Below are 20,130 nucleotides of genomic sequence, written 5' to 3'. Positions count from 1 at the left end.
TTTTAATCAAAACTGTGAAACCACCCTTCAAACTCCAAGCCCTTGGATTCATTGGAAAAAGATGATTTAGCAGATGGAATATAAATTTCATACAATTTTAGACTATTTTTCTTTAGAAAGAAAAATGGATAAAGTACTGACACAGTATGCCCAACGACCAACAATTTAAACTTAAATTTAAAAGTTCTTATAAAATTTTATAAGAACCCATAGTTCTTATAAATCTCACCATGGTCAAGAAGTATGGCTTGACCACAAGATTTCACCTCATACCTACTGGGATGGCTGCTATTAAAAAACAATGAACAACAACACAGAAAATAAGAATTGGGGAGAATGTGGAGAAATTGGGGCCCTTGTGCACTGTTGCTAGGAATGTAAAATGGTGCAGCCACTGCGGACAACAGTTTGGTGGTTCCTCAGAAAGTCAAACACGGAATTAACATATGGTCCAGCAATTCCACATCCAGATATATACCCAGAAGAATCGAAAGCAGGGACTCAAAAGATACTTGTACATGTTCATAGCAGCATTACTCACAATAGCCAAAAGGTAGAAATAATCCAGATATGCACCAACAGATGAATAGACTTTTTTAGTTTATTTTTTAAGGATTTATTATTTATTTGAGAGAGAGCATGAGTGGGGGGAGGAGCAGGGGAAGAGGGAGAAGCTGACTCCCCACTAAGCAGGGAGCCAGACATGGGGCTCAATCCCAGGACCCTGAGATCATAACCTGGGCCGAAGATCAGAACCTGAGTAGTCTCCCAGGTGTCTGGGTTAGATTTCTTTTTTAAAGTGGTATATATAGAGCAGCCCCGGTGGCTCAGTGGTTTAGTGCCGCCTTCAGCCCAGGGCGTGATCCTGGAGACCCGGGATCGAGTCCCATGTCAGGCTCCCTCCATGGAGCCTGCTCCCCCGTCTACCTGTGTCTCTGCCTCTCCCTCTCTCTCTCTGTGTCACTCATGAATTTTAAAAAAAAACATAATTTAAATAAAGTGGTATATATATATAATGGAATTCTACTCCAGCCTTAACAAGCTACTACATGCACAGACCTTTAAACATCATGCTAAGTGAAGTAAGCCAGGCACTAAAGGAAGAAAAGTGTATGATTCCAGTTATATGAGGTACTCAGAAAAGGCACATTCATAGAGATAAAAATAAAACAGAGGTTACCAGGTGCTGATGGGAGATACAGGGGTGGGAAAAGGGGTTACTGTCTCACAGGTAGAACCTCTGCTTGGGATGACGGAGAAATCCTGTAAATGGATGGTAATGATGTGCGTGTAATACTGTGAATGTATCTGATGTCACTGAATTGTGCACCTGAAAATGGTTACAGTGTTAAATTTTTGTTATGTATATTTTACTATTAAAAAAAGAAATGGGACTTGAACTAAAGAAAGCTAAATAAATTACTTTCCTGCTGTTCCCACCCCTAAGTGATACTTAGAAAACAAAATGGACTAATTTTGTTAAGCAGTATAGACTAGATTCAAGCCTATATCTTTTAGAAAAATGTACAAACTATGTCAAAATTTATTCAGTTACATATCAAAGCTAAATATCACTTGTATCATTTCATGATGATCAAATTCCAAATTTTCTGCAAAGGATGTCACAGGAAAATATACATCATTTTGCACTTGTGGATTAGCCTTCTGCAAAGCTAATTTCACCCCTTATCAGTGAAAGTCTAAGAGGATGGGAATGGCTGCCCCGAGCACCAAAACCACCATAGGTCCTGCAGGAGGTGGCAATTTGGACTCCTTACCTTCTTCTGCTGATCATGCCCTGAATAAACATACGTCATCTAGTCTCTCGAGATTCATTATTACTGTTATAATTTACTGAATATTTTTAAAGGATTTTTAAGTTCAACGTTTATTCTGGAAATATATACTTTATATTGTAAAGACCACTTTCATCCAAAAATGTATCAAGGCCACAATGTCACAAATTCAGAAAAAAATTAAATTATCAATAGAAACACAAGCATCTTTTATTAGACAATAAAATCATTTTGCTTTCTTACAATATAAGAAAGAAAACCCTAATTTCTGTCAGGCTTTCTTTCCATTCTTAGTCTTCTCATGTACCTTCCATTTCCTCTCCTCCAGTCCATTTTTAATACACTATCAGAACAAAAAGGATAAAATTACTGCCCACGGTGCTAACAAAATTAATGAGGAAAGATGTACAGAGATCTCATGAAGATGTGCCTAAGTTTATGTTGCCAAGGAAACACTGACGTCTTAGATTTTAAATGGAAAAGTTTATATTTAAAGAATGTTGGAATCAATTGGATGTATTTTAAGAAAGAGCAAAGCACACACCACTTATTCACAAATGCCAATAAATGACACATGGAAACTGTACAAAGACAATTAAATTTAGGCAACACCAACCAACAATTATCCATTAACTGGAGTCCTTCGAAAGGCCATAATAATATTTCATGAAAAAAAGCTGGATTGGGAGCTGGACATTGGGGTTTCTGATGCTAGCAACTGCCACTCATTAGCTTGCGAACTCGGACAAGTCACTTAGCCTTGAAATGGCAATTTAGTGCCCTACATTCCTCTTCAGGAAAAAGTGAAAGCTTTAACAGGTTAGGAAATTCCCTTCCTCTAGTTCTATGATTTTGAAGGAAGAAACTTCCAAAAAGGAAGTTACTATGTACCTACATACTGTCTTTTAATACACAATAATAAATACACTACCATCCATACTTTAAAATACATACATACAAAATAAGAGATGCACATACCCTTTGTCAGGATTTGTGATTGTTCCTTTTTTAATTAGTTATGTAGTAAATATTCAGGAAAACTAAAAAATACAGAAAGCATTAAAAAAAAAAACTAACAACCATAAATGCCCTATCCAAACACAAAAATATAATCAAGTTTATATTTAGTTCTAGATACCTTCCTTAATCTGGTTATAAGAAAGAGATACTACTAAAGAGCTAATGGTAAAATACAAAAGAAAATGGGATGCCTGGGTGGTTTAGTCGTTACGTGCCTGCCCAGGGCATGATCCTGGAGTCCGGGGATCAAGTCCCACCCACATCAGGCTCCCTGCATGGAGCCTGCTTTTCCCTCTGCCTGTGTCTTTGCCTCTCTCTCTCTCTGTGTCTCTCATGAATAAGTAAATAAAATCTTTTAAAAAAATACAAAAGAAAGTGAATATAATCTGAATTTCAGAATTACAAAAACTGGATGGACGGTAAAAAAATAAATAAATATACAGTAGGGTAGGACTGAATGCTGACCAGAAGTAGTATCAAAATTGCTATCCAACCTGAAATACCTTCTGTCTTCCCAATTTAGGTTACAATACCCTGGTATTTCTTTCAAAAGACTTTCCACTGGTCTTTCACAGTAATTTACACATCTATAATTACCTAATTAAATTCTCATACTTACTTACTGAATGCTTCTTTTTCCTCACTAGCCTCTGAGCTCTCTAATGGCAGGGATCATGTCTTCCTAATGTGCAGTGTATTTCCAATAGAACACCTCACAATGAATGTGATCAATTAATATTTATAGATGAATAAACAAATAAAACAAGATCTTGACCTATACCAACCGTTCCTGAAGGGTTACTTCTCCCAGGGCCTTTTAAGATCTATTTTCAGGATAATTACTAAGTATGGGAAGTACCCAAATTCAAAGTCATTTGCCATGAAAAAATATATTTATCATTTAGATTTTCTAGACCAGTGACTGACAAGCCATGGCCAAATCACAAGCCAAATCAGGCCAGTCACTTGTTTTTGTAAATAAAGCTTTGTTGGACTAGAGCCACATCACCTACAGCTGTTTCCTGCACCATGACCGCAGAGCAGGTAGTTGCAACAGGAAGCTGAAAATATTTATTATCTGGTCCTTTACAGAAAAATATTGGCCAATCTCTATCCTGGATTAATGCCTTTCAATTAATAAAAGAAGACACACAGATAAGCTTTTGTGTCTCTTGATGAAAAGAAGGGTAGTTCTATTTTTAATTTTTTGAGGAACCTCCATACTTCTCCAGTGGCTGCACTAGTTTGCATTCCCATCCACAGTGTACCTGGGTTCCTTTTTCTCCACATCCTCACCAACATTCATTATCTCTTCTATTTTCTTTTTTTTCAACTTTTTACTTAAATTCCATTTAGTTAACATACAATATAATATTAGTTCCAGGTGTAGGATTTAGTGATTCATCATTTACATACAACATCTGGTGGTCATCACAACATGTATCTCTTCTCTTTTCAATAACAGCCATTCCAACAGGTATAAGATGGTATCTCGCTGTAGTTTTGATTTGCATTTCCCTGATGATGAGTGATGCTGAGCATCTTTTCATGTATTTTTCAGATATTCAAATGTCTTTAGAAAAATTTTGTCTATTCAAGTCCTCCATCCATTTTTAATTGGATTGTTTGGGTTTTGCCTATTGAGCTGTATGAACTCTTTTTAGATTTTGGATATTAACCCCTCATCAGAGAGATGGTTTACAAATATCATCTCCCATTCCGTCGGCTGCCTTTTCATTTTGTTTTTCCTATTGCTCTGCAGAAGCTTTTTAGTTTGATGCAGTTCCACTTGCTAATTTTTTGTTCTCACTTGTGCTGTTGGTTTGTCACATCTGAAAAAATCATTGCCAAGACCTATGTCAAGGAGCTTTTTTCTCCCTGTGTTTTCTTCCAGGAGTTTTATGGTTTGAGTCTTAACATTTATGCCCTTAATTCATTTCAAGTTAATTTTTGTGAAAAGAGCAAAAGTGATGTCCAATTTCATTCTTTTGCATGTGGACATCCAGTTTTCTTAGCACCATTTGTTGAAGAGATTATCCTTCCCCATTGAGTGTTCTGGCTTCCTTGTCAAATACAAATTGATCATACCAAGTGAGAGTTTATTTCTAGGTTCTCAATTCTGTTCCATTGGTCTGTGTCTCTTTTTAAATCGGCGCCATACTGTTTTAATTACTATAGCTTTGTAATATAGTTTGAACCGAGGAAGTTCAAACTTTAACTTTCTACTTTCTCAAAATTGCTTTGGTACTTGGGGTCTTCGGTGATATCACACAAATCTTACAACTGGTTTTACAAGTTCTATGGAAAATGGCAATAGGCTTTTGATAGCACACTAAATCTATAGATGGTTTTGGGCAGTTTGGAAATTTTAACATTAACTGTTCCAATCCACTCACCGGGGATACCTTTCTATTTCTGTCTTTAATTTCCTCCATCAATATCTTATAGTTTTCGCTGTACATATCTTTTACTTCCTTGGTTAAATTTATCCCTAAGTACATTGCTCTTCATGCTATTGTAAACAAAATTGTTTTATTTCTTTGTCAGGCAGTTCATTGTTAGTTTATACAAATGCAACTAACTTTTTGCATGCTGAGTTTGCATCCTGAAATTTTACTGAATTATTTGTTTACAGTTTTTTAGTGGAGTCTTTAGAATTTTTTAAATACATGTTCACATCATTAGTGGAGAAAACTTGAATTCTTCCTTTCCTATTTAGATGCCTTTTATTTCTTTTTTTTGACTAACTGTTCTCGCTAGGATTGCCACTACCATGTCAAATAGGAGTGCAGAGAGTAAGCATTCTTGCCTTATACCTGATCTTAGAAGGAACATTTCCAACTTCTCACTGATAAGTATGAGGTTGGCTGTGGATTTCATAACATAAAGATCATATCATAAATATATGATCTTTATTATGTTGAGGCATATGTTCCTTCTATAGCCAATTTCTTAAGAGTAAGAAGAGTAAGAGTAAGAGTAAGCATTCTTGCCTTATACCTGATCTTAGAAGGAACATTTCCAACTTCTCACTGATAAGTATGAGGTTGGCTGTGGGTTTCATAACATAAAGATCATATCATAAATATATGATCTTTATTATGTTGAGGCATATGTTCCTTCTATAGCCAATTTCTTAAGAGTTTTTATCATGAAAGAATGTTGAAATTTATAAAATGCTTTTTGTGATAGTTTGTTATTAATGTATAAAATGCAATTGATTTTGTATGTTGATTTTATATCCTAAAACTTCACTGAATTTGTTGATTAGCTTTAACACATTTTTGGTAGAATCTTTAGGGTTTTCCATGTTTAATGCCATGTGATCTGCAAATAGAGACAGTTTTACTTTTTCCGTTTCTTTCTGGTCCCTGGCTTCTCTGTGTTGAGAGGTTTTTGATTACTGAATCAATCTCTATACTTGTTATTGATCTGTTCAGATTTCCTATTTCTTCATGATTTGGACACAGTAGGTTGCTTATTTCTAGGAATTTATCCATTTCGTCTAGGTTGTCCAATTTTCTGGCATATAATTGTTCATAGCAGGCTTGGATTTATGATCTTTTGTATTTCTGTAGTATCAGCTGAAGTGTCTCCTCTTTCCTTTATAATTTTACTTGAGTTCCTTCTCTTTTTTTTTTTTTTTCCTTCTCTTTTTTCTTAAGTATAGCTAACAGTTTGTCAATTATGTTCATCTTTTCAAAAAATCCCAACTCCTAGTTTCCCTGATCTTTTGTATGTTTCCTATTCTCTATTTCATTTACTTCTGCTCTGATCTTTGTTATCTCCTTCCTTTCTTCTACTAGTTCCTTGAGGTGTAAAAGATAAGTTGTTCATTTCTGATCTTTATTTTTTCTAACTGTAGATGTTCAATACTATAAACTCCCTTCTCAGCACTGTTTATGCTACATCCCATAAGTTTTGGTATGTTCTGCTTAGACTATCACTTGTTTCAATATAGTTTTTTATTTCCCTTTTGACTTCTCTTTGATCCATTTGTTGTTCAGGAGTACATTGGTTCATTTTCACATATCTGTGAATTTTCTAGTTTTTATCTTGTTACTGATTTCTAGTTTCACATCACTGTGGTCTCAAAAGTTGGCATGATTTCCATATTTTTCAATTTGCTAAGGCTAAATTTTGTGATCTAACAACATATGCTCCATTCTGGAAAGTGTTCCATGTGTGCTTGAGAAGAAAATGTACTCTGTTGTTGTTGGATGAAATGTTCTGTATATGTCCATTAGGTCCATTTAGTTTAAAGTGTACTTCAAGTCCAGTAAGTTTCCTTACTGTTTTTTTTTTTTATCTGTTCACTGATGAAAGTGAGATACTGAATGGCATCCTCTAATATTAGCATACTGCTGCTATCACTCTCTTCAGATCTGTAATTTGCTTGATATATTTAGGTGCTTTAATGTTGGGTGCATGTATATTTACAATTATTATTTCCTCTTGATGAGGTGACTCCTTTATCATTACATAATGACCTTACTTGTCTCTAGTTATAATTTTTTACTTCAAGTGTATTTTGTGTGACCTAAGTATAGCTAACCCTGCTTCTTTGGGTTCCCATTTGCATGGAATATTTTTTCCCATACCTTCCTTTTGAATCTATCTATGATTGTCTACTGTGACTCTCTCACAGGAAGCATATAGTTGAGTCTGATTCTTTATCCATTCAGCCACTCTACACCTTCTTATAGGAGCATCTAACCCATTATATTTACAGTAACTGTTGATTGGTAAGAGCTTAGTATGATCATCCTGTGAATGGGTGTTGGCTCTTTGGCAGTTCCTTTTCCCTTTCCTCTGCTCTTGCTGTCTTCCTTTGTGAAAAGATCATTTTTCCACAGTGGTATACTTTGGTTCCCTTCATCACTTCCAGTACAGGCTTCATTTAGTTCATGGTTTCCCTAAGGCCTACTTGAAACACCTTACAGGAATAAGTCCATTTTAAACTGATAACAACTTCTATCTCAAAGAAAAACTCTACCTTTTTACTCCACAACCCCTGCAGTTGATGTTTTTGATGTCACACTTGACTTTTTATATTGTGTATCTACTGACAAATTAATACAGCTACAGCTGTTTTTAACACTTTGTCCTTCAACTTTTACACTAGAGTTGAGTGGTTAACACACCACCAAATGACAGTAGTGAAGTATTCTGAATCTGACTCTATTCTTACCTCTCCTAGTGTGTTGGACATTTTCCAATGTTTTCATGTCACTATTTAGCAGCCTTTCCTATAAGGCAGGACTAGTGGTGACAAACTCTCTCTGGTTTTATTTGCCTAGGAAACTTTTTATCTTGCCTCTCTTCTGAAGGACAGTTTTGCTGGGTAAAATATTCTTGGCTGGCAGTTTCCTTCTTTCAGCTCTTTTAATATATCATCCCATTCTCTCCTGACCTGAAAGGCCTCTCCTGAGAAATTCACCGCAAGGCTTAAAGGCATTCCCTTGTAGGAGATAACTTTTTTCTCTTGTTGCTTTTAAAACATTTTTTTTCTTCAATTTAGGTTTTGTGTCTTGGAAAAGATAATTTTGGAATGAAATTTTGGGATGATCTATTAGTTTCACAAACTCAGATGCCCAAATCTCTCCCCAGGTTTGGGAAATTCTCAGTGATTATTTCTTTTAATAAGCTTTCTATCCTTTTCTCTCTTCTCCTTGGGGACTCCATCGATGCACAGATTACTTTTGTTAATGGTGTTCCATAAGACCCATAGGTTTTCTTTATTCCTTTTCAATAAAGGAATTTTGCTTTTTGCTTCTTGCTTTTTGCTTCTCTGATTGGATGATTTCAAATGATTTCTCTTTGAGCTCATAGGTTCTTCTCTTTGGTCTAGTCTGCTGGTGAAGGTCTTTATTAAATTTTTTAATTCACTCATATTCTTCAGCTACAAATTACTGCTTGGCTTATTTTTGTGTTCTGTTTCTTTGTTGAACTTACTATTTTGTTCTTCTATGGTTTTCCTGATATCATTAAATTGCTTATTAGTGTTCTCAGAGTTCTCTGAGCATCTTTAAGGCAACTATTTTGAATTCTTCATCAGGTAATGCCTGTATCTTCTTTGAGGCTGGTTACTAGATATTTACTGTATTCCTTTGTTGACATCACATTGTTCTCATTACTTATGATCCCTATAACCTTGTGTAGATGTCTGTGCACTTAAAAAGCAGTCCTCTCTTCCAGACTTTATGGACATCAGTAAGGGAAAGTGTCCATCTGCACATAGGAGCATTCTGGAACATGCAGTGACCTCAGGTCTAGAAGTAGGGGGTGTCCAGTATGAGGGTATGTGATGGCAACAAGTCTGAGGGACTGTGATGACTCTACTCCCTGGGATCATGGCATCAACAACTGTGTGATCCTTGGCAGGTGCTGCAGGGGGTCCACAGAGGCTGCAGGGGCTGCTGGGGTCCTCAGCAGCAGATCATGGCCAGGGGCTAGAACTCAGAGCAGTAGTCACCAGAGCCAGCAGCCTACACTCAGATATGGGGGTCAGCTGCAGGTGCCTGTGTAGTGGCTGCAATCCTACATGTAGTGATGGGACCCAGAGAAGGCAGCAAGGGTTGGGGTTCACTACAGGGGCATGGTTTTTGGCAAGTACTGAAATCGCTGTTGGGTCCTGTTGTGGGTACATGGCAGCAGATGCCATTGATGGGGGTCAAGGAGGATGTGTGCAAGTGTACAGTTAGTGAGTCTAACTGCAGGGGAGCAGAGTGCCATAGGGCAGTGACAGAAGGCAGAGCCTGATCCAGGCCCAGAGGCAGCTATAGGGACCCAGGCCACTGTCACATTCTCCTATAGCTACACAGTCTCTTCTGAGGCCTGAGTATGGAAGTGGAGTCTAGTGACAGGTGTCAGGCTGGCAGTGTGCAAATGCACACCCAAAGGGATTAACCACAAACCTGCACAAGGTGGAAGGGGTCAGTCACAGGGGTCTAGGCTGGCATAGCTACAGAGGTCTGGGCCAGCTGTGAACTGGAAGGGGGCAGGGATCAGGAAGGGACTTAGACAGCCAAACCTGAATATTTGTGCAGGTTCTACCAGCTTTAACTGCACAAATATTCAGGTTTGGCTGTCTAAGTCCCTTCCTGATCCCTGCCCCCATTTCACCAAGCTAAGAGAAGCAATAAGCACGAGTTCATGTCTCTACCACCACATCTACAAATGTCCCGCCTCTCCTCCTGGCATGACAGTGGTGGCACACGGCCCTCTGTAAGGCCAGCTCCTCACTGACCACCCCACACTTGCTCATGAACCCACGATTATCACACTTTCCTCCTTATTGGACCAAGGAAACCACACTTAACAGAGTCACCAGAAACCTCTGCAGTGCCAAATTTAACGGTCACTGTCCATCTCCAAAGATCTTAGCCTCTCAGAAGCAACTGACAGTTATTCATAACCTCCTTCCTGTCTTCTCTCACTTCTGAAACTCCACACCCTCTGTCTTCCTTCTGCCTCATTGGCTGCACCTTCTCCATCTCATCTGCTGAATCCTTTCTATCCCTTCCCAGCAGTGCTGGAGAGCTCAGTCTTCAGACCCACACCATTAATGATTTCTCAGGTTCCATGGCTTTAAATACATTTTTTAAAGATTTTTAATTTATTCATTAGAGAGAGAGAGAGAGAGAGAGAGAGAAAGCACGAGCTGAGGGAGGGGCAGAGGGAGAGGGAGCAGACTCTACTGAGCAGGGAGTCCGATGTGGGGCTCGATCCCAAGACCCTGCATCATGACCTGAGCTAAAGGCAGATGCTTCACTGACTGAGCCACTCAGGTGCCCCTAATTATATTTAAATGTTAACAGCATCCAAGTCTATATGACAGAGCTCCATACATCTATCTACCAGAGCCCCATGGTGGTCACTCCACACTGTCATGTGAATGGTGGCATTTCACATTTCACATGTCCACAACAGCATTCTTAATCTCCTACCTCCAGTGAAATATGTCCCCCACAAGGTTTTCTATTTCAATAAACAGCATCAGCATTGCTCCAAATCCTAACACTTGTCAGCAGTTTACCACACTAATCCAAGGCTCTATCTGAATTAATGCAATACCCTCCTAGAGTGATCTCCCTATTTCCAATCCTGCCTTTCTACTTTACCTTCTCAAAAGAGCTGCCAGAAAAATCCTCTCAAAGATAAACCAACAGGTTCCAATCTGGAATTTAAAGAGCTGAGAAGTTGCCACTCTGTCCCAACAACAAGTACAAAGAAGAACAAAATGAAAAATCAACAACTCTTCTTTGATCTCCCAGGAAAGTGGCCACCTCAAAACCAGGGAGACAGGTGGGTACAGAGAATCACAAACTTACATGTGTGGAAAGCAATGGTCCTGTGGGAATCAGTGCCCGGGTAGGAAAACCCAAACTGTAACTGACTGGAGGCTCAGCATAGACAGAGTGGGGAAGTCTGAGAGTTAAATACTCCAGGGGACCCAGTCATTGGGAAAGCCCCCATTATTCTGTGAGTTGTACCTCTAGATGTTCCACCAGGTCCTCAAAGTAAAGATCAGAAGAAACTCTCCTACTTCCAGCAGCAGGAGAAGCATTTTGATAGACACCAGAGCATTCTCTTCTTCTTTCCAAGGCCAGCCCTCAGGAGGAGCTATTTCACTGCAGCTTCACCCACGGGGGTTCTATCACAGCCTAGCCCACCTGAGGCAAGGGACACGCCTAACCCCAGCCCCCTCTAGCCATTTCTTCCCCACCAGGCAGGAGAATATGACTAGGAGCACTGGTGAAGTACACAGGCCAGGAGCGTTGGCTCAGAGAGATAGAAAGCCTAGGAACCAGAAAGAACTTCTAGAGATCAACACTACAACAAACATGAAGAATGCTCCTAATGGGTTTATGAGCAGACTGGGCATGGCTGAGGAGAGAACAAAAGGAACTTCCACAATCAAAAAGCAGAGAGAACAAACACTGAAGAAAACACAACAGGATACACAAGAATTGTGCGACAACTACAAAACATAAGCCAGATCATGACACTGTCCTAATCAAAACCTTCAACATCACTTACAATCCATCACTCAGGCAAATACACAAGCTCTCACACTGGCCTGTTAAGACCTAAAAGATGTGACTCATGCTACGTCTCCCACCTCTTCTTCTACTCCTTTCCCTCTCCCGTTTTTCCCAGTCACAGGTGTCACCCTATTGTCTTCCTAGGCTCTACGAGTTCACCTCTGCTTCATATCCTTTGTGTCTGCTGCTTCTTCTGCATGAATATTCTTCCCCTCGATATTCACCTGGACCACGCCCTGACTGTTCACAGGCTGCAGAAACATCACCTCCACAGACAGACCTTCCTTTAACGCTCTACTGAGAACACCAGCCTATCTCCTTCTAGTTTACTGTACTTCCTGCAGCAACACTTTCCATTTTGTATAATATTTATGTAATATTTTAATTCAAGCATGTGTTCACTTTGTCTCCTCCACTAGAAATATAAGCTCCATGAGGAGAGGAACACTGACTTTATCAGCTCCCTGCTCTGAGCATCAAGAATGTATCTACCTCACACAAATTAGGTGTTCCATGAACAGTGAGGTAATAAATGATTATTACAATTTACAACAAGATTTTTTTAACCTGGTGTGTCAACCTGAATGGACTATGCTCAGATAACTAAAACTAAATAATTCAGAGTTCCACATAAAATGGTCTGTCCGTTTCTGAAAAGAAACTTTCATAAAAATACATCCTTCATTCTACATTGAATTCCCAGAACCTATGACACTTCTAGTCTTTCCTCTAAATAAATATAAGTAAAATGATCTTACAGGCTAAATTTAAACCCATACAACTCTTGGTGATGGGAAGAATAACCATTTCTATTTAAACCCAAGTTTGGGGATCCCTGGGTGGCGCAGCGGTTTAGCGCCTGCCTTTGGCCCAGGGCGCAATCCTGGAGACCCAGGATCGAATCCCACGTCGAGCTCCCAGTGCATTGAGCCTTCTTCTCCCTCTGCCTGTGTCTCTGCCTCTCTCTCTCTCTCTCTCTCTCTCTGTGTGTGTGTGACTATCATAAATAAATAAAAATAAATAAATAAACCCAAGTTTGTTTTACTCCTCCCAACACACACATACACACATAGACACCTTTGTTGTTTCTATTCTAGTTTTCATTAAGTGAAGTTTTTCACCAGGCAGTATATTCACAAAGTTTAAAAAAAAAAAAAAAAAGTCTAAAAAATGTATACTATAAAAGGTCTTCCTCCTGAACCTCAGATACCAAATTCAAACTCCCACCACTGAAAAGCAACCACTGCTAACCCAAAGCAGGCTTGAGCGAATTATTCCAAATATTTCAGCTTTGTGGGCTGAAAAGTCTCCGTCACAACCAATCAACTCGGCATTGTAGGGTGAAAAAAACCTCAGACAAGATGTAACAAATGTAGACACTGTGCTCTAGTAAAACCTGATCTGCAAATCTAGACAGCAAGCTGAGTGAAACCCCAGCAGAGCCAAACCCGTTACACAGCTGAGTTCAAATATGTCTCTTTCACAAAAAACGTTCAGGTAATGTTTGGAAAGGACTGCAACCAAGAATGCTATTTGAAACAAAAACTAATCCTGCTAACCGTAATGATGTACTAATACATATTTTCATACAAATATGCTATATAAATACAAAGTTTTAAATAGATTTAAGATTATTCCAAGATGCCTGCTCTGTAATCCATAATGTTACTTTAAGTATACTCTTTGTGGTATAATTATAAAGAACTGAAGGAACATTAAGATAAAACTCACCGGTCACCTAACTAGCAGCCTGTTGCTGATATTAAACTCTGGCCCAAAACCTTCCCTTAAATGGCACATCAAATACACAGTTAACACCGTCATGCTATACATAAAAAAACTAAACCAGAGTTTATATTTAAAAACAAAATAAATCCCAAGTATGTATTTCCCAATCAATTCCAAAATATCTGTTCCTGATAGGTCTTAGAAAGGATTTGGTTTAATAAAATAAAGTTCAGAAAGAACGAGCTCTCTGAAAAATAGATCATGCTAGATGGAGTAATCAGCTTCTAAAAATTAGAAGGTATCCTAGGAACATATCTTACCTTAGATGCCATTCTCATAAAAAGTTTATTTTGATTTTCTGCTGTTCCCATCTTTTCATTCTTGACTAAGTCATTTAGGCTGAGATTATCATCATCATGAAAGTATCTAACCCTTTCTTTTTCTTCATGGGTTGAAGCCTAAGAGAAAATGAACATTATTTAGTGAAAACATGGGTCTTTGAAGTATTTTTAGTTAACATCTGTAAATGTGACATTATATGTAAAAAGCCCACTCCAGATCACAGTCTCTCCCTTCAGCTTATCCTATTCTATGTGCTTCCTTAGGGAGGGATTTCCAATAGAATACTTCTGTCTCTGCCCCATTACTTTCCTCTTTCCCAGGGATGGAAGCACAACATTATCTGATTTCTGGGTTTTGGGGAAAAGGTAGAAATGCTCTATCCCTTCTTCTCTCCCATCTCTACCCTTCTCCCGGGTGCCTGTGTGGCTCTTCTTGTTGTAATAATCCTACCACCATGGAGGGAAATCTGTAGTCATTCAGAGATGAAGTAAGCAGATCAAAGACAGAGGTGAAATATGAGCAAACTCATGTCATACAGCTCTATCAAAAACAAAGCTAACATTCTGATTCTCATCTAAATCAATCCTGGGTTTTCCTATCAGTTGGTTCTATACCTACATGTGGAAAAGAAGAGTGCTATTTGTTTCCTCTCAAGTCAAGAGTGCTATTTGTTTCCTCTCACATTCCCTTATTCTCACATTTCCTTCTCCAAATAAAACCTGCTCTTCAGCCTCCGAGATCTTCGGAACCACATTCCCATACTTTTTCCCGACATTACTATTCCTGAAATCACTAGACTGAATCTTTTATTCTAGGACTCCAATCACTCTCAGGCTCCACGTCCTTAATTTCTGGCTCTCTTATCCTTTCACTATACTCAACAGGCAAACCTCAATCCCGAACGAAAGTGTCTGCCCTCTTGACCCTGATACCTGTACTGCTCGGTCAGAGGCCACTCAAAAAGCCTGACGTCATCTGGCAATGCACTGATGACTGCCTGGCGTGTTCTGTCCTTTCATTATTTCAAACTTCACTATTCTCCTGCTACATCTCTGCTTCAAACCCCTAGTTCCTCCCATTTCATTAGAAGAGGGATCTATCCCACTCTATTTGCTGAACAAATTACTATCCCCGGCAGTATAGGCACTCAAGAGGCAAATAATCAACACTGAAAAAAACAAATGAACCAATCTTTGGGCCCAACCAACACTGGTATGATATTTTAAATTTAAAACAAAAAAATCTAACTTAGGAACACAGAATACATTTTTTTACCATCTCAAGACCCTCAAGGGAGAACTAAAAACGGTAGAGCTGGAAGATGGAAAAGAAAATAAGGTTTATAAAAGATCACAGGAACTACATAATTAAGACATTATTATGTATTGATACCCCATCACCATGACTCAAATTAGCTAACACAAGAATTTTCCCTAAGAGCTATGATAAATATGTAAAAGAAGTTGGAAACAATGGCAAAAAAATGTGCACAAAAGTAAAACTGCCAGGGTGCCTGTATGACTCAGGCAGTTAAGCATATGATTTTTTATTTCAGCTCAGGTTATGACCTCAGGGTCATGAGGTTAAGCCCTGCATCAGACTCTGCTCTAAGCGTATAGCCTGCTTAAGTTCTCTCTCTCTCTCCCTATGCCTCTCTGCTCCCCAAAATTAAAATTGCCTTAAACATTCAACGTTCACAGTTACTGGAAAACCATAGTTCAATCAGATCGCATTTTGTAAAATACAAAGGGATATACCCCAAAATAAAAATAATAATATAATTTACTACCTTCTAATGTTTGTATTATAAACCTACATTACAGAAAATATTCTGAAGTAGTCTGATGCAAAGAAAGCCAAGGGGGAGAGAGGAATTCTGATTTAATAAACAAATAACTATGTTAAACATACCATTTGTCTCTTCCTTCTTCCTCCTTTAGGTTCCAGAGGTTTTCCTGGTGTATTCACAGGCCACACTCTTCCAGACTGATCTGTTCTGACCAGGATCACTTCTTGGTCTTCATTCTATGGAAAGATAACATTTAAACTTACTGTGAAGAGTACTGAATATTTATATTTAGTAATCAAAAAAAAGCATAAAAATGATCCTAGCTTTCCCATATAGATTATCCTCAGTCTCTTGGAATTTCATTACCCAATTTAACGTAAAATGATTGTGATCTTTTCAGAGAACAGCAGGGGAGGATTCAAAGTTCATTTTATTATTTTTTAAAAAAGAAGTAATCATAGAAGCAAACTTCAAACAACGTTTCCATCTAGACAATATTAAAAGATGACTAAGTACCAATATTCATACCGGTACTATATGGGAGTACCGTAATTTATGCCCATAATTTATGCAGCCAATCTCCTGTTTAATGCATGTTTCTTCAATTTAAAGATGCTACTGGGATCCCTGGGTGGCGCAGCGGTTTAGCGCCTGCCTTTGGCCCAGGGCGCGATCCTAGAGACCCGGGATCGAATCCCACGTCAGGCTCCCGGAGCATGGAGCCTGCTTCTCCCTCTGCCTGTGTCTCTGCCTCTCTCTCTCTCTCTCTGTGACTATTATAAATAAATAAAAATTTAAAAAAATAAATAAATAAAGATGCTACTAAAATCTGATTATAAGAAATAAAGAAATGAGGGGTGTCTAGGTAGCTCAGTGAGTTAAGTGTCCAACTCTTGATTTCAGCTCAGATCATGATCTCAGGGTCACGAGACTGAGTCCTGTGTCAGGCTTGAGATTCTCTCTCTGTCTCATCCCCTATCCCTGCTCAAGCACACATACTGCCTCTCTAGAAAGGAAAAGGAAAATGAAAGCAATGAAATGACACAACAAACCTGCTAAATTAGCTGCTATAATGATGCTCGACCCAACTTCTATTCTTTCCCTAAAATGCTTTCCACTTCTCTGACTCTTTAAAGTTATATCCCACTAATTCCAATCCAAACTATTGGCCAAATACATGGCTGGTATGGTACAGAAGATTAAATGAGGAAAATGTACATTATTGGAAAGGTTCTTTTTTTTTTAAGATTTTATTTATTTATTCATGAGACACACACACAAGGGGGGGTGGGCAGAGACACAGGCAGAGAGAGAGAAGCAGGCTCCATGCAAGGAGCCAGATGCGGGGCTCAATCCCAGGTCTCCTGGACCACGCCCTGGGCCAAAGGTGGCACTAAACTGCTGAGCCACCCGGGCTGCCCTATTGGAAAGGTTCTAACAAAGGATCACATAAGAAATATTACATAACTATTTTATTAAAAAGTAGTTTGAAACAAGACCAAGCCAGATTATTCATACTTCAATTTTTTCTCAAATCAGAATCAATTATTAAAAATCGATGTGAAGTCCATTTAATATTTAGTTCCCCTGTTAAGATGGAAGGAAAAAAATACATATTACTGATCTTATATTCACATATGATATTAAGTAGATAGTAAAGTTATTTTCACTACTTTTCTTCTTCAATTAACTAACATTAATTAATGATGTATCTATCATATTTTAAAGGGTATCTTTCGTCATTCTCTTACTGGGTAACTGAGATGGGCAACACATTATTTTTTATCTAAGTTTATCGAATTGCTAAAGTGGATCTCCCTAAGGACTTTCAAATTACTAATTCTAATACATACTTATCAATTATCATCTTTCTTGATTTGAAAGTATCTGATTCTGTTTATTACATTCTCAGCCTGAAACTCTTATTTCAGTTTTCTTTTTTTTTTTTTTTTTTTTTTTACTTATTTCAGTTTTCTAAATACTCTTTCCTAGTTCTGCCTTATCTCTGACTCATTCATTCATTAAATATTCCAAAAAGTACTAGTTACCAAAAGAATTTAGTCCCTGCCTACAAGAAGTGTGCAGCCTATTGAGAGAATTATTGTCTACATGAATTAATCAGCATAAAGAGAGTCAACTTCACTTTCTCCTCCATTTTGAGCTACACTCCAAATGTTGATGATTCCAGGGTTCCTTGGTTTCCATCCTTCTAGCCTGAACCTGTCACTAGTATTGGCAAAAAAAAAATCATTTTGCTCAACACAACTGTAATTGTGTCACTTTGCTGAAAAACTTGCAGGGACCCCATATCACCTAGGAGAAACCAGTACCATTCAAAGTGTAGCCCACAGACCAATGCCAGTCTTGAGAATTACCAGCCATGATATATTTATCAGTCCTTGATGAGTTAAGTACAAAAACTGAGTGTTTATAAACTTTTATCACAATCTCAAAGAGTAATCTTATGTTGGTTCAATCTAAATTAAAATCTGGACCTATATTTTAGACTATCTTTATTTCATTTTTCTATAATTTGTATTGTGCTTTACAAAACTATTAGTCCCTGATAGGCTGGAAAATCCAAAAGAACAAAAAACAAACAAAAAAAAAAAACAAAAAGCACTCTGCTCCTACAGCACAGTCTGCAAATCACTGTTCTAGATAGTGGGATAAAGGCCAAGCACCTGAACATACTATGTAAGCTCTTCAAATTCAAGTACTATGGCCTTCTTCAAATTCACTTTTTCTCTAGCTGTTCATAGTTTTTTTAAGTTTACTGTCCATTTCACTTCCTAAATAATTTTAGGCATGTCTGTATTGCTAGACCATAATCTTTTCAGTAGCTATTTGTCTACTTACAATTATCCATCTTTACCACTTTTACAGACCAAAGACCAAGCTACGCATTAGGTGGTCCCTATAGTATCTAGATGGAGCAAAAAACAATGGTGCCTGATAGAATTAACAAACAAGTGCCTTGGACAAATTAATTCTAGTCCTACTGCTTGCCCACTGCACTCCATATGCTCCTCTTCTCTGTGCTTTTCTACTCCCTGTCTCTTGGGTACGCCCAGGGACACCATGTGTTCCCACTCTGGGTACCCAAGACAGAAATATGAGCTATTTCCATATTTGGTGTTACATTAATACAGAATGTGGGGCTTACTTAAGAACCTACAACAGGATCAACAAACTGAGGCCCACTGGCCAAATCCAGCCTGCCACTGGTGCTACAAGCTAACAGTGGTTTTCACCCTATTAAATGGTTGAGAGAAATTCAAAAGAATAATATATTTCATTACGAATAAAAATTGTATGTAGTTCTCATGTTAGTGTCCATAATGTGTTACTGGAACAGAGCCCCGTTCACTCTTGTATATATGGTCTGTGGCTGCTTTCATTCTGCAAAGCTTAAAAGCCATGTAATGGAGTTGCCATGACACATACTGGAAAGCCCATAAAGCCTAACATATTTACTATTTGGTCTGTAGAAAATCTGCCAACCTTTGATCTATATTATTCGTCAGGTGATAAAACTAATTCAGAATCATTTAATGATTACTTTTATTACCTGAGAACAAGCAAGATAAAAACTTCCAACTGCCTGATTACATTACAAACAGATGCAAGTGGGTATCCTGGGTGGCTCGCAGTTTAGTGTCTGCCTGTGGCCCAGGGTGTGATCCTGGAGACCCAGGATCGAGTCCCGCGTTGGGCTCCCTGCATGGAGCCTGCTTCTCCCTCTGCCTGTGTCTCTGCCTCTCTCTCTCTCTCTCTCTCTCTCCCTCTCTCTGTGTCTCTCATGAATAAATAAATAAAATCTTTTTTTTAAAAAAAAGGGGGGTTAATCCCTGGGTGTCTCAGCGGTTTAGCGCCTGCCTTTGGCCCAGGGTCCTGGAGTGCTGGGATCAAGTCCTGCATCGGGCTCCCTGCATGGAGTCTGCTTCTCTCTCTGCCTATGTCTCTGCCTCTCTCTCTCTCTCTCTCTCTCTCTCTCTCATGAATAAATTTTTTAAAAATCTTTAAAAAAAATAAAAATAAAAAATAAAAAAAGATAAAAAACAGATGCAAGTTCTAACAGGGAGGGTAATAGAATGGGACCCGGTGCCCTTTCATTTTGTCAATATGGGCCAGATGTCCACTTATGGCCACTATGGCCACCACGAAAACCAGTATAACCTGACATGGTTAAAAAGCTAGACAACAGAAAAAAACATGAAACAACCAAGCTAGAAGAAACAGCCAGAAACTAAATGTGGCTGCCTCCAGCATGTGGAGAAGGTCCAAAAATGGCTCAAGACATTGCCTTTCTTTCATACAGGCCTTCCAGCAATATTTGGATGTAACACACTGATTAAAAAGAAAAGGAAAGGGACAAAGAATACATAACTTTACTTCAAAGCTGGTA

The 20,130-nt window shown here is 38.4% G+C and overlaps 1 protein-coding gene across 3 annotated transcripts in view; it reads right to left on the bottom strand.

Moving 5' to 3' along the window:
- Positions 1 to 20,130, bottom strand: part of CWF19L2 (CWF19 like cell cycle control factor 2) — a 145,106-nt gene that overhangs the window by 44,311 nt on the left and 80,665 nt on the right. For all 3 annotated transcript variants that reach the window (XM_025465667.3, XM_049110021.1, XM_049110022.1), the window contains exons 11-12: positions 15,845 to 15,958; positions 13,912 to 14,049 (exon numbers count right to left, since the gene is read on the bottom strand). In XM_025465667.3, coding sequence (XP_025321452.3) covers positions 13,912 to 14,049; positions 15,845 to 15,958 — 252 coding nt within the window. The remainder of the gene's footprint in view (positions 1 to 13,911; positions 14,050 to 15,844; positions 15,959 to 20,130) is intronic.

Source organism: Canis lupus, chromosome 5 (assembly GCF_003254725.2).
Source record: "Canis lupus dingo isolate Sandy chromosome 5, ASM325472v2, whole genome shotgun sequence".
Lineage (NCBI taxonomy): Eukaryota > Metazoa > Chordata > Mammalia > Carnivora > Canidae > Canis > Canis lupus.
Note: the sequence above shows the minus strand (reverse complement) of the source record. Positions and strands in the feature narration are given on the sequence as shown.